The sequence below is a fragment of the Calidris pugnax genome, unplaced genomic scaffold (assembly GCF_001431845.1).
Source record: "Calidris pugnax isolate Ruff unplaced genomic scaffold, ASM143184v1 scaffold32, whole genome shotgun sequence".
NCBI classification, from domain to species: Eukaryota; Metazoa; Chordata; class Aves; order Charadriiformes; family Scolopacidae; genus Calidris; species Calidris pugnax.
Genome location: NW_015090783.1, coordinates 5,815,403 through 5,829,267, shown reverse-complemented (window position 1 = coordinate 5,829,267; position 13,865 = coordinate 5,815,403). Strand labels below are relative to the sequence as shown.

Here is a 13,865-nt window from a genome sequence, read left to right as displayed (position 1 = left end):
TAAGTGAGAGTGTATGTATAACCAAGATAAAAAGTGTTTGTGTTCACTGCATCCTCCCTGGTGCACTCTCCTTTCAACAAGTGTGCTTAAGTCTCAGTAACACTGCTGAGCCAGTCTGTGCAGCTGCTCTGAGACCACTTGGCTTCTGCGGTAGCTGCAGAGGATGAATGAAAATAGCAAACGTGCACCAGAAACATCACATATTCCCATTGTTTCAGAGCCGCACGTGAAGGCTCAGAGTGTTCCCTTCTGGGGCTTCTCCTGTTGTTCCCCTCAAGCTTTGGGGCTCAAAACTTGTTCTACCTGTTTCCTTCTAGTTTTAATTCTATCCACCTTTGCACATGTGATTGCCTGCCATCTCAATTTTCATCTCATCATCTTTTACGAGGAGGGACTAGAAGTCCTTCCATCTGGACTGCTTTATTTTTTCCCACTAGGTTGGCATTACCCCTACTCCATAACCATACAAACTTGGTAGTCTTGCGGGAGTATCTTGTTTCTAATTCTCCTACTAAGTCTCATCTTGCATGAATATTTCCCCCCATTTTCAATGTATATTCATGTATTCAGAGGCCACATGGATTGCTCCCACTCAAAGCTGTCTATGGATTATTTGTGAGGCAATTAAAAAGAAGTAAATTCCTTTACCACAGAAAAGAGCATTAGCTTTCTGTTTGGTTTGTGTTCCATCTAAAAGTCAAGTACCTGCAGTGCAATTTTAGTCTTCCAATCTATGGCTGCTTTACCTGCCTAATCAGTTGGCAGATTAATTCATAAAGAATCAGAGGTGGTCTTCATCACTTTCTCATGAAATATGCAGGACTCAGACAACAAAACACCTTTTCTTTAAACAATAGTTGCCCCATTTATGGGTGAGCTTTTGCTTTATATTGCACTACCGCATTTTACAGCTCTCACAGCATTACTCTCCAGGGACACTTCTTCTAAACTAAAATACAATCTGGTAGGATATAAAAAAAATACTCTACAACCTGGCAGGTCAAATTAACTATTGAATTATTTATTTTGCTGTGCTTAATTGCTGCTTTTTTGCTTCTTAGGTGTTGAAATGTATTAGTGCAGAGCAGAGATTTTTCTACTGACCTGTTCCCCTTAAGGCTTTTGATAGCGTGAGCCAATACTGCTGCTGTGAGAGCAAAAGTGGAGAGGACTAGCTGAAAGGGAGGCCGTTATTATTAATTCTCAAATGGAATTTTAAATTAAAATTATATGAAAATGTATGTGTACAATTCATATGTAAAATTCTACCTGTCCTGCAGTAGAACCTTGTCTGTTTTTAATGGTTATTAATGTCAATAGAAGTCAGCATTTGGAGTCAGCAACCCAGCAGAACCAACAGGTGTGAAAAGCTCCTGTACGTTCCTCTCTGAGGGTATATTTTGGCTTGTGTCGTTCTGTTTTGTCTTCAGTCCCCAGAAGATTTCAGCATTCTTCTCTGACTTTTGTATTAGGTCCACCCACTGTGCGTTAAGCAACTCACGGCAACACTGAGTACAGACCATTGCATTCTGGCTGCTAATTGCTTTGCAGAAGATGTAGAGCTTTACATAGACTCCTGTCTTTGAGAGATGGGAAAGAATAACATGACAAGGAGAAGAGAACTTCACTACATTGTATCTGAGAGCAGGAAAGAGATAGCAGAGATGGGGGTGTTAATTCTCTGGGTGAGAAAAAGGACACATTGAGTGAAGGAGAGCAGAAATCAGTAAGTGAAAGGCAGAGACCACAATATATTAGCAGCCATAAAAGAGGGTGCTAGGAGCCATAAAAGAAGACATAATGATAGAGTATTATACTTGCATTCTATCTTAGGAATTGCTTTTGCTTCTATCATAGCGGTAGTATGAGAGCACTGAATGGAGTTATACAGTACTGTAGTAATTAAAATTTTGCCAGACAAAGGGGGAGTATCAATAAGGAAGCAGTGGAGTAAGAGGATTTAATCAAAAGATTTCAATGTACCAGAGAGACGGAGACAGCCCGACATGAGAAAGAGGCCTGAAATTAAGCCAAGTATCCATCAGATTATGCCACACACATCCCATCATTATCGGTTATCCCTGAAGTTGGCAGCATTTTAAAAATATAGAAAACTGGTATTTTAATGAACTAAGAAGAAGAGCTAAAGATCAAGATCTCTAAGTCTTTGGATAATACTTCGCAGATGCCATCTTATACTGTAATACATAGTATGATTTGCCATAGTGGCTGTAAGCAATGGACTTTCAAGAACGGGTAAAGGAAAAAGGCAGTTGATTTCCTCCTAATCATCTACTGGCTTTGGTTGTCCCTCTGTCCCTCTGTAACAGAGACATGGCTATGCTTTTGTAGAGCAAAGCCACGAGGTCTTTGCCCTCCCTCCCCCACAAAAGCTCCCTTGTTAATATTTTCATGCAATGTACTGGAAGCTGAGCTCTACCAGCAGTTGAACTCCCTGTCTCCCTAGTTCAAAGTCAGGTGGCTCTTCAGGGACCTGGCAAGGTCCAGGTGGTTCTGTTCATCTAGTGAGAGAAGTGCTGAAGGTGAAGGTGAAATTACATTTGCAGTCCTTCTCCTGTGCAGTCGCTCTCCTCGGGAGGGTTCACACCGCTCTGTCCTGCTCAGGATGTGGCTCATTGCAGCATCCCTGGGACCATGCAGAGTTTGACCTGGGAAGTTTTATTTATGCAAATGCAAAGGAACAGACATGTGTTTATTAAGGGAGGTTTTTTCTCATCTGAAGCCTCAATTTGGTAACTTAATGGAATACATGTTTCAGATAGCAAAGGAGAGCTAATATTATCTGAGTGAAGAGGGAAGTGTGCAACATAAGCCATGTGGGCCCTTCAGATCCATGGGACGGTGCCAGCTTACATACAGAGGACATGCCAGAAAAGCAACTTCAACTATTCATCTACCTAAACAACCTAGAGCGTTCACTGAAGCATCCTCATTGCTTTTCAGTGGTGCAGAAAAGAGCTATTCAGATTTGGCAGCCCAAGAGCTGATCTTTAACTCTCCAGCACCTGTTTATGCCACGTTCGCTCCGTTCTGGCTGGGGGCTGCAGGTCTGAAACCTCCCCGGGCACACAGGAATGCTGATAGAGATGTCAGGTAGAACAGATGGGGAATTTCTCTCTCCTCTTAGAGACCGAGGAAGGGAGTATGAAATTATTATTTTTTTTTTAGTTCTCTGAACACTTATTTACAGAAAAGGCGTTCTGCATGAAATATTCCTCGATTGGCCTCAGTGAAGAATTATGTGTGTCAGTATATCTGCTTGTCTGCATCTGATAAATGTGTATTGTCAGTGAAATGTGGGGTAGCATATAAAATCACATGCAAAATAAGCTTTCAGTTTACACGGATTTTTTTTTTTTACATTTCTATGTTAAGTTTTTACTTCACGGTACCTGACAGTGGTACAGCCAGAGTGAAATACAATGTTACATCCACTGAGCCAAAAAATCTAGCAGATGAGACCATGTTGTCTTGCATTTATGTCTTATAAGGACTCTTCCTTAAGTCCTTGCAAGGAAAGAAAAAAAAAAAGAAAAAAATTCTGGGTTGTGAAAGATTGGATTTTTAAATACTAGTTCTTCATTTTTATTGGAGTGAACATTAGAGTAGTGATGGTGGAAAAGAAAAAAAGTCATATGTGTTTATCTCAAAAGAATCCAGAGATCAGGGCATTTGGGTACCCACTTACGACAGGGCAGAATTTGAGAGAGACATTTCCCAATTCAATTCTTGTCATTTAGCAAAAAATTAACTTTTGGACACATTCAGAAAAAGTGACATTTGGGGAGGGGACGGGGGGAAGGGTGAAAACAAGGGAATTATTGACAAATGCCTTGTATAATGATTCTAATTAAGAATTGAAAAGTATTCTGGGTTTGCTCCTCAGACGATGCATGTTAACAAAGCATCCTTGAAGTTGTGAAGTCCATTGAAGTTGGACAGCAGAGGATCTGGCCTGAGGCATGCGTGTGGTTTCTCTCAGATTGCGTGTATTTATTCCTATGTTGTTCCTTTTTAAAAGTCTGCTTGAAGTCAGCAGGTGTTTTTACATATTTAAAAAGGTGAATTATATAATCATGTGTGCTGAGGAGCTCATTACTAACTTGTTTTTATCTGTTTTTTTTTTTTTTTATCTGGAAGAAGCTGTTCTTTTTAGCGTTGTGAAAAATCAGACTTCCCTGTTGGCATGAACTCTCCAGCAATCTGATAAGGATGTAAGACAGCATAGCTTTTGTTTGCTGTGGTTTCCTGTAGGTTTGAGCTGCTCTGAATTGGCCCAATATTAAATACAGAATGCATGTATGCTCAGAGATAGACTTACAATGGGATTAGAGAAGTCCGTGTGATCACAGTATGACCCCTGCCTTTGCTCTCAATCTTCTTACAGGCTTATTCTATATTCTGGGTTAAATCCTGCCTTCCATCTCTTTTCCTAACTCTAATGTTTATCTTGGGAGCACTTATTCTTTGCCCACAGTAGTGCCGTTGCTGGAGCTCCCACTGAAGTCATCATGGGTGCTCAACACCTTGGAAAATCCAATGTTAATCCAGAAATTGACCCACTCATAGGCAAAAGTATTAAATGCATGAAATGCATGTGCTCTGTGTAGCAATATGCTCATCAGTCTTTGACAGATCCACACATCCTCTTGTTGTGAATTTGCTCCTAATCAGAGATTCCTTCTATAAGTTCCCCAAGAGAGTTTCTGTAAGGGGGAGTCACTTACTAAGGCTCCTGCTGTGGGTGTCCCTTCCAGCATGTCCTTGTGCCTGTGGGAAACCCACTGAAATCATGGGACAGCCACGTGCTTCGTGGAGTTTCAACCAAGCTCAGTCAATGGCAGGGCTGAGTCCTGGGCATGAGACTTCAGCAGTGTATTACTGTATTTCTGGAGCTGCTTCAGAAAAATAAAACCCAAGTGGAAATACCCTTTAGCCTAGTGGAGTCGTGTTCTTCAACAACCTTGTCCACTCTGTCTTTTTAGTCCTGAGAGCTGCCAGGAGCACCTGACTTCTGCAGATGCACAGGGGAAAAAAAAACAAGACAAGGGAGGAAAAAAACAGGGAAAAAGCACTGGTGGCTGTAAAGAGGATGAGTAAATCTGCATAATAATGTAGCAGCTTAAAATTAGGAAAAAAATTAGAAATTACTAGGAAAGATTTAATCATAATCCTTTCAAAAACCTGAAGTGATTAGACAAAGCCGCAATTACCAGCAAAGTTGACAAAGGATTTGATGAATGTGCAGCTCAGCTTACAGAGACAAAGACACTGTGTAAGTCCATTGAGCCCAACAGAGCCACTCCGAGGCTGGACATCGTTAGCAATGAATAGCAGTGAAAACCCCCTCATATTTCATGGCTTACCTAAGAAAAGCAATGTAAACACAGTCCATTACCCAGTCCTGTTGAGGCTTATAGTCCTTCATTGGCCTTTACCTGGGGATCCTGGCAGGCAGAAAAGCAGAGCAGAAGCAGTGTCGGTGGTGCAGAGGGTATTGGCAGAATCTGGGATTTCAGTGGTCCTGTATATCTCACTGAGATGAGTTAGAGCTTGGTGTCTAAATACCCCATTGCTATTTCTGCTGTCCCTGATCGGGTAAGACAAGCTGTGAAATCCCATAGCTGTACAATGTTTAATTGAAAGGCTCTCCATTCCGAGCTTTGCTAAGTAACAGAGACCAACTCTGCCCTGGATTTTCTCTTTCCATCTGTGTTTGAGTGTGCTCTCTTACTTCTGGGTGTGAACATAGTTTGGAAATCAGATAAACGTGCAGCCTGTCAAGACACTGAACTTCTCCTTTTCCTGATACCTTCAGGGATGTGATTTCCACATATATGGATACAGAGAGAGGAAGAAAGACACCTCCATTGAGGGGGATTTGAGGTTGCGAAAATGAAGTTCCAGCAGTTGCTTTCATACCAGTTCACTCCATAACCTCAGTGTGGCATTTTACTTCATCTTTAACCCGAGGGCAGAGATATCGACATGTGTTGAAGTAGTAATATCTTCAACATTTACATTTCTCAAGTGTAAGGGACTGAAACGGAACTTCCACCACATGGGCAGCTTTCAGACACCTCGGATTTCATGAAAGTTCAAAATAGAGATACTTGAAATTAGTAGATTGATAGAGATTGGTACTGCACCAAAAATTGCAGCTGGCAGGGACCTCGGGCCATTCCAATCATGGAGCATGCATTGGTTTATTCCCAGACTAAATCAAGTAGAGTAAGAAAACAATAAACATTGCACGTGTGATGAACATCTCTCTCATCACCTTCCTGGCTAGGGGGAGTTTCTGCAACTTGCAGTGTCGTTCTTCTCTTCCCACCATGGTGGGAAGGTCATCCTTTTTATTAAAACTTCTGTGCTCTGTGTTACTGGCATCCAGCTGATAAATTCAAATGCCATTTTTTTCTAGAGGAATCCAAATAAAAGTAGTTTAGCTCTCTTTGAATTCCCTCCAAATGAAATGCTGTGACACCTTGTCTTTTTGTCAGTTTTGTCTCTTATTTTACATTGTTTTGTAATGGTTTATTTGCAGTAAGGAGCTCATCATCAATACTCAAGGGTTTCATTGAATCTGTCTCTTTTCACTGATGTGGGAGGGGTAGAAAGGAGAGAAAGAAAATGGTACACGCCCTCATTTAAGCAATATGGAGCCTGTGTACATAAAAGACAGCTATTTTGCCCATTTTCAAGTACGGAGAAAATTCTGTTTTCTTACAGAAGAGACCAGAAAATTTATGATAGTTCAGATCGAGGCAGTGAAGATTGAAAATGGAGGTTGAATTAATTCCATAACTTGTCCGTTTTTGTTGGCCTACACAAGAAAATACATGGTAACAAACTAAATATAAGACAACAAACAAAATATAAGGTAACTTGAAACCGCAAAGGAACCTTTGTTGCCTTTTAGCCATCAACAAAAGAATAATGAGAAAAGATCAGTGTTCGAATCCTACTACCTCTGTGAATTGCAGCAAACCACCATTCCCTTAAAGATACATGTGAGAGCTCTGCAAAATCTTCAAAGCTTATTTCAAGGGGAAGCACGGTGACAAAGAAGTGAAGCAGTGGCTGTTTCTAATACTGCTTTGAGAAGTGCTTTCCACCCTTGTGTAAGTCTGCTACCTCTTTGGAGCAGTTTCTCTGTAAATTCATAGCAACTTCAGACTGCCTTGGTCAGAAAAGAATGTTTGCACTAAGCTTTTTACTTTACTGAAGCACTTTGGGGTGTAGCTTCTGTTGAAAGCGCATTGATGTTTTAAAGCCATTTTAAAGCCTTTTGAAACGATGGCACATTTCCTGCAGCTCGCTGCTTTTGCACCATCTGGCAATTGAAATCTTCTCATCACCAAAGAGGTTTTAGAAGGCATAATGCATCCACACTTGTCATTCAAACTAGATCCGATGGGGTCAGTCCTTAGGAAACAAGATTAAAACCTTTGAGTAGCCTTCAGATTCATTCAGTCCCTGGTGTGTGTTTTGTTCTTCAGGCCCTGTCAGCAAGAGCAGGTATTTAATTGCTGCCAGGCATCCTGGTGGTGTAGCCATTAGGGGACCATTTAGTTACTCTTGGTGATAGTGTCTCTCAACGCTTGCCCATGCAAAATGAAATTACAGTCTCCAGGCCTCAGAAAAAGTGTTTGGCAAAATTTTGTGTTGTTAAACTCTGGTTCACCTTCACAAAGGCAATAAATCACGTGCTGTTGCTACGTGAAGTATTCCAGACCAATCTCCAGCCTCTTCAGTGCATGACAGTGACCTGTGTTGGACCCTCTGTGCTGCGTTATGGGCTCTATCTCCCTCAGTCATTGCTCCACATTAGAGAACTTCGTTTTCTCAGACTGCAAAGCGGGACCTGGCATTACTGGGTGGCTGTAAAACATTTTGCTGTTTTTATTGTTCTCAGGGTGGAACCTGCACTTACCCGGATCAAAGAAGATCGAAAGCGGATCATCTTACCAGCGATTGACAATATCAAGTACAACACTTTTGAAGTGCAGCAATACGCCAACGCAGCCCACGGCTATAACTGGGGCCTCTGGTGCATGTACATAATCCCACCGCAGGACTGGCTCGATAAAGGGGATGAGTCAGCTCCCATCAGGTAAATCTCCCATGTGCTGTCATTTCGGTACGAGCACTGTTTCCATCTCAGCTGTCTGCCGAGGGGGAATTTAAGCGAAGCAAGGCTGGAGGCTTTGTGCAGGGATAGTGAAATGAAACCGAGGGAAACAGATGGCTCTCCAAAGCTGTAGATGCACGTGTCGCATCTCAGAGCTGCACCACAACGTGCACAGGAGTATTCGTGCTCTAGTTGTGAATGTGTGGTTCAAGTTCACATTGTAGCCTTCAGTAGGATAGCAGGACCTTTTTCATCTATGTTTTTATTTTCCAGTGGGCTCTGGCATGAGCAATAAGCCACTGAAACATTGCGTATATGAGAAACAAAGGTATTTGTACGAGATTCCAAAGAGGCTGGCCTCACTTTTGGTCTGTAGGCAACACTCTTGGCGATCATCCCAAACCAGAGAATCCAAGCAGCACTAGTGGGAGATGTGTTAGCCTTGCCTTGTTGGAGAGTTGCTCTTTTTTTTGAGAACTTTGCACCTGTTCTGTGTTTTCCTACTGGATGAATTTTAAAATGAAACAGGACCACGTAGTCAGATTGTCATTTTATTTTTCTCTATAAGGGAACATTTTACCTTACAGAAGTAGAATTTTTTTAAGGAAATACTGTTTTGGAAATTGTGATAGTGTTTTGGAGAATTGTTACAGTGGAAAACCAGGAGCTGATAAGAAAGGGGCATTCTTTCCCCTTCCTTTGAAAATGCACATTTCCTAACCCTTCATCTCCAGTGCAGATGCTTGTTTGACAGCTCCTCTGAGATGTACTGTGCTGGGTGACGGGTACAATTGTTAGCAACTGTTGACACAAATGCTGAAAAAAATGAAGCCTAAGTATGCACTTTGGGTTGCTCTGCTCTGTATCTGAGATTTCTTAGGATGGACATAAATTACCACCTTAGAGTCATCTTCATTTTGGTGTCTATCAGCCTCATCCTAAGGCCTAAACTCTATTGTATGGTCTGCTCTGGCAGAAAAGCTGATGTACTTCCCTTCCAGTGCAGAGCTTGAGTTATCAGGTCCCAAGAAGTCCATCCAAGCACTTCAAACAACATGCACAACTGAAAGGATCCAAGTGGTCTTTTGGAAGTAAAAGGACACAGTCGAACTGATCACATTCCTGGGTGACTGGTTGGGTGGGGCCATCTCACAGGATCCGTCCCTCATACAGAGAGTAATATTTCAATCCATATCTGAGCATTTCAATCCATATCTGAGCAAGTGTTGCAAGTTGCACTTAGATTCATTCTCATGCCCTGTGACTGCAAAATAGCGCCGTACAGTAACATTAACCTTATTTACTACAAGACAGCACAGTCCTTCATCACTGACCCTTTGCTCAGCTTGAAACCTCAATAAGTAGGAAAGTAATTACTTAGGAAATCAGTCTTCCTGGATAACATGCCCTGCTCTCCTCACATTGTTTTAAAAGTGCAGATGTTTTATATCTATTTCACTCAGCCCTGAGAAATAGTTTATTGATGAGAGAAAATTAATCAGCCAGAGCTTTCACTCCTGAAATCAGGGTTTCAGTCTTTTATTCCTGAGAGGTTTTGCACACTTCATTACTTCCAGTTTATATGTGAAATCACTGTATTAATTTTCACATGAGTTGTTCTAGTATTTGAGTATCTTCTGTTCTGGGGGCAATGATCACATATCAGATAAGACTGAACTAAGACGTTAAATCTCAGCAAGTTCTTAGGCCTGATTTTCAGTGGTGGTAGCTTCTGCACTCCCTGAAGTATGGAAGCTGTGTCTGAAAAACACCTCTGGAAATTTGATTACAGATCTTTTAAATAGAGAATAAGGAATCTCATCCCTGTAATTCTGGGATAAGAGGGTTTTTTCAGCACTACGGGACCTGATTTACTTTCCTAAGGTTTATGTTCAAGCTCTTGCTGGAGTTATACTGGCACTGAGTTGGACTGATAGAGAAGTCAATAAGGTCCAAACTCAAGCACCGAGTAGTGATGAAATCTGATGCAGGTAAGTAGATGGCTCCTGGGAGGAGTAATTTTATTCTAAATCCTAGTGAAGAAACCCTCCAATTCGACAGTGCGTAAACCGCCCGGAGACAGATGAGACAAGCAGTCCAAGGAGGAGAGCACCCAACCCTTGCTGACAAATATCAGGAGCACTGAGATGTTGTGATTGCATAAGTATATCTCCTGCAAATTATGAATTACATGCCCTAAAATGCAGAGACATCAGTGTCGAACCGTGAACACTTACCTGTCTCCGTGGGAACATGTGCTTTGCAGGCAGTGATCTTGGAGAGTGGAGCATCCAATTTGCAGCCACACTGCACTGATTTCTGATGGGCCTCTGGAGAAGCAGCACCTGGATGGATTTGCTAAAGGATTTGGCTGTGCTGTTGTGTTATGTCTGTCTACAGAAAGACAATGCAATTTTGTGGCTTTTAAGTGATATGCCAGCGTAATTACGGTAATGGGAAGAATGAATGTGCAAGTGTTACTGATGAAAAGGATCAGGAAGTCTGTACTTAGAAATGAGATTTGAAAACAGCCATAATGGGAACTTAGTAGCTGTAGAGAATTTAAGATACATTTTCAAAAGGAAGGGAAAGTCAGACTAGTGAGCAAAGTTTTTCGAAAATCGCGGTTGGTTTGGTACAGATTTTGGTTTTGTAACCAGCTTTCCAAACCCTATACTGCAGCTATGATTTCTGTTTCAGTCCAGTTTGCAAGGCGTGCAAATCGGTTCACGTTGATGGTGTTTGGATCCATGTGTCTGTTCAGGGCATTCATAAGATTGCAGGACTGTTCATCAGCATGAAAACCGCAAGTTCGTTTAGTTCTTGCTGACTGCCCCTCTTAAGGCTTTCTTTGCCACCACCTTCAACAAATAGTAGGTTTGTTTTGTGTCTCTCTGTGTGTTTTGTAATAGCTAATAACCTCGTGACTGGTTTTGTGGTTGGTGTTGCTGAGTACTTCCTCCCAGATCTCTAAAGGGATTAAAGATTTTCAGTGTTAAAAAAAACGTGCACCCTGGTATCAGTGAGGATCAGAGCCCTGGCATTTCTGATGTTTGCATTGTATGAATAAATATCATCGATCTGCAGAATTGGGTGAGACATTTAGAAAGTAGAGTCCAATTCCTGTTTTCTTCTGGGATTATACAACAGAAGTGCTTACTTCTTTTCTCAGAAGTTTTCTATTTGAAGCCTGATCCTCTGCTTTCCTGAACACTAACAGTGGTGTGATCCTTCTCAGAGCCTTGCTGGGAAGGAGCAGGAACTGTCCCTGGAGTCAGCGGGGCACCGCTTGGCAGTCATGTCAAGTGCACACCATAAAATGTCAGATCATCTGTTGTGGCCCAAGTGACAAAGGGGATGTGGCCTTGAAGTGCAAACAAAGGTAAAGAAAGAGCAAGAACAAAGTGTCAGATTTTGTAAAGATTTCTGATACAGTTTAAAGTAGGTTCTAGGTTTTTTTTCCACATTAATACTCTGAAATTCAGAACAATTGACATTCCCCAAATCGGCTTCTGCAGACAATCCATTTTGCATGTTTGACATTTGAGATGTAAGATGTCTCTAACATGAAGATTTAAATGAGGATTGTTATTTTGACACGCTGTGTCCATCACGTCATTTTCCATTTGTGTTCCTGAGAACACACTGCCCAAAAATGTCCTTATCATCTGGCAACAAACTGTGTAACAAAGGAACCTATTTCAGAGGGTTTCTAATGAATTTGACTACGCACTGAAACAAGCTGGGTTTTTTTTTTTCTGTATGCAGAAGATACTACTGGGTTTTGGAACAGCGAGAAAGGTTTCTGGAGTCCTGAGCTCTGGCTCATCTTCCCTCACGTGCCGTGATTATGATGGACTGCTCTGTGTTTGATTTCTTGATCAGCAGCCACTAACATTAGAGTCATTAGTCAGCCTGACACAGCCAAGCGCTGCACAGCTTTCCGTTTTATCTTTCTCCAGCAGCACTGGTGCATTTCATTGTTGCATATGTTCTCACTTACTGCTTTAATATGCCATAGCTTGGTACCAGTAGGAATGTGTATGTACACACACTCTCAGCCACTCCACAAAGCACTTGTGTCTCGCTCATGTATATAAATTAGCATCTGATATGCCCCGAGTGAGGTGGTTTGTGCTGCCTCCATCAGCTGGGAGTGCGTGTGCCCATCTCGTGTGCAGGTCCGGCCCCGTGCTGGTCTGTCGTAGTGATGGTGGTACAGCCATGTTGGGTCTCTGCTGCTCTGGGAAGAAGTCAGCCTGTGTACCTGAGCTTAGGGAGAGGCTCATCTGTAAAGTCTTTCAGGATAAACCGTGCAGTCATGTAATAATAAAACTGGTGACTCTGTATTGATTATGGCCACCTTTTCAGTTGCTGCTCCACAGGAGCCTGTAGCAGAGCAATTTCTTTTTCATTTGCCAGGTTCTGATGGGTATCCTGCCTGGTCCAAAAAATATACTTCTGTGGCACATCAGAGAGTTATTCTATATCACTATTGCCCTGCCTTTCGTAGCCAAGCATTCTGGGTTGCTTTTTTCCACATGCTATAGATCTCCAAAGGGGTTAACAAACCTTCCCATCATTAAGCTTGTCAGTTTTTTCCTGTAGCTCTTGGGCAACAAATCTGTCCTTGAGTTCTGTTCTCACAGCCTGGTGTGACTCTTTCTTGCAGAAGACATGAGTTGCAAGAAAAAAATAAATGCTTATGCAGGTACCCTGCAAGTTTCCACACTTATCTGTCAGGCCAGGGTGAGATGCTGCTTAGGAACCTGAATCAAAGAAACATTCTGCCAAGAAGGGTGGAAAACTAAAAGTATGGTGTGTGATGTGTCATTAGAATCTCTTTCTCGCTCTCCTTATCCTTGTATATATACATTTATGCTTATATATTATTTATAGTTATATTTCTGTTTGTATTTATGTATTTATGTGTGATTGTAGATCAGTTTTCCTGGAAATTAGACTTGTTGTATGCTCTGAAAACTGTTTCAAATGTGACCTGTTTGCGTGTATACTGATCTTAAGGCAGAGAGAAAAAGAAGCACAAGGGAAAGGAGACTTATTGTATCACGTGCAGTACGTCAGTCTAGTGCTTGTCCCTTTCTCCGTCACTTCTTCCCAACGAAGCCCCCAGGCAGCATCCTTCAGTTGTCTGTAAAGGGAAAGCAGGGGATACACCTGGCTGAGAAATGGTTATCAGCATCTGCTGGAGTTTTGCTCCTGGAGATCTCACTGAAATGAAATGGTTGTGACTCAGACCTACAGCAAGGGACTTTCATCTCGGGCCAACAAGTCCTCTGTTCCTGGTACCCCATCCCATGGCAGGCACTGCCTCTTCCATACAGCCCCTCTCTTCCCTCGGAGCCACCCGTGCTGTACCTGCAGCAGCAGCAGGCGGGAAGAAGGGAGCATTTTCCACCTTGAAGTGCTGCTCTCTGCTTCCTCTCTTTCCCTGGGGTATTACCCCAAGTAATGTCTCTCTCATATCTCCCTCGCTACAGCCATGCCACCAGGTAATTTCCCCAAACTGACTATGCTGTATCTTTCTCCAGTGCAGAATCAATACTATTCCATTCTACATTTTAAGGTTTTAGCTGCAAGAGCCATTTTGCTGTTTCCCACGTTATCCATTGAGTGCTGCTGTTGATTATAATTAATGCTTATAACATCCTCAGTCGCGTCAAAGAATATTCCACAGATCAATTAAGTT

The 13,865-nt window shown here is 42.0% G+C and overlaps 1 protein-coding gene across 1 annotated transcript in view; it reads left to right on the top strand.

The window, feature by feature from the left end:
* The window catches only part of GALNT9 (polypeptide N-acetylgalactosaminyltransferase 9), a 154,883-nt gene that overhangs the window by 57,757 nt on the left and 83,261 nt on the right, over positions 1-13,865 (top strand). The window contains exon 5 of the mRNA XM_014964888.1: positions 7,940-8,137. Coding sequence (XP_014820374.1) covers positions 7,940-8,137 — 198 coding nt within the window. The remainder of the gene's footprint in view (positions 1-7,939; positions 8,138-13,865) is intronic.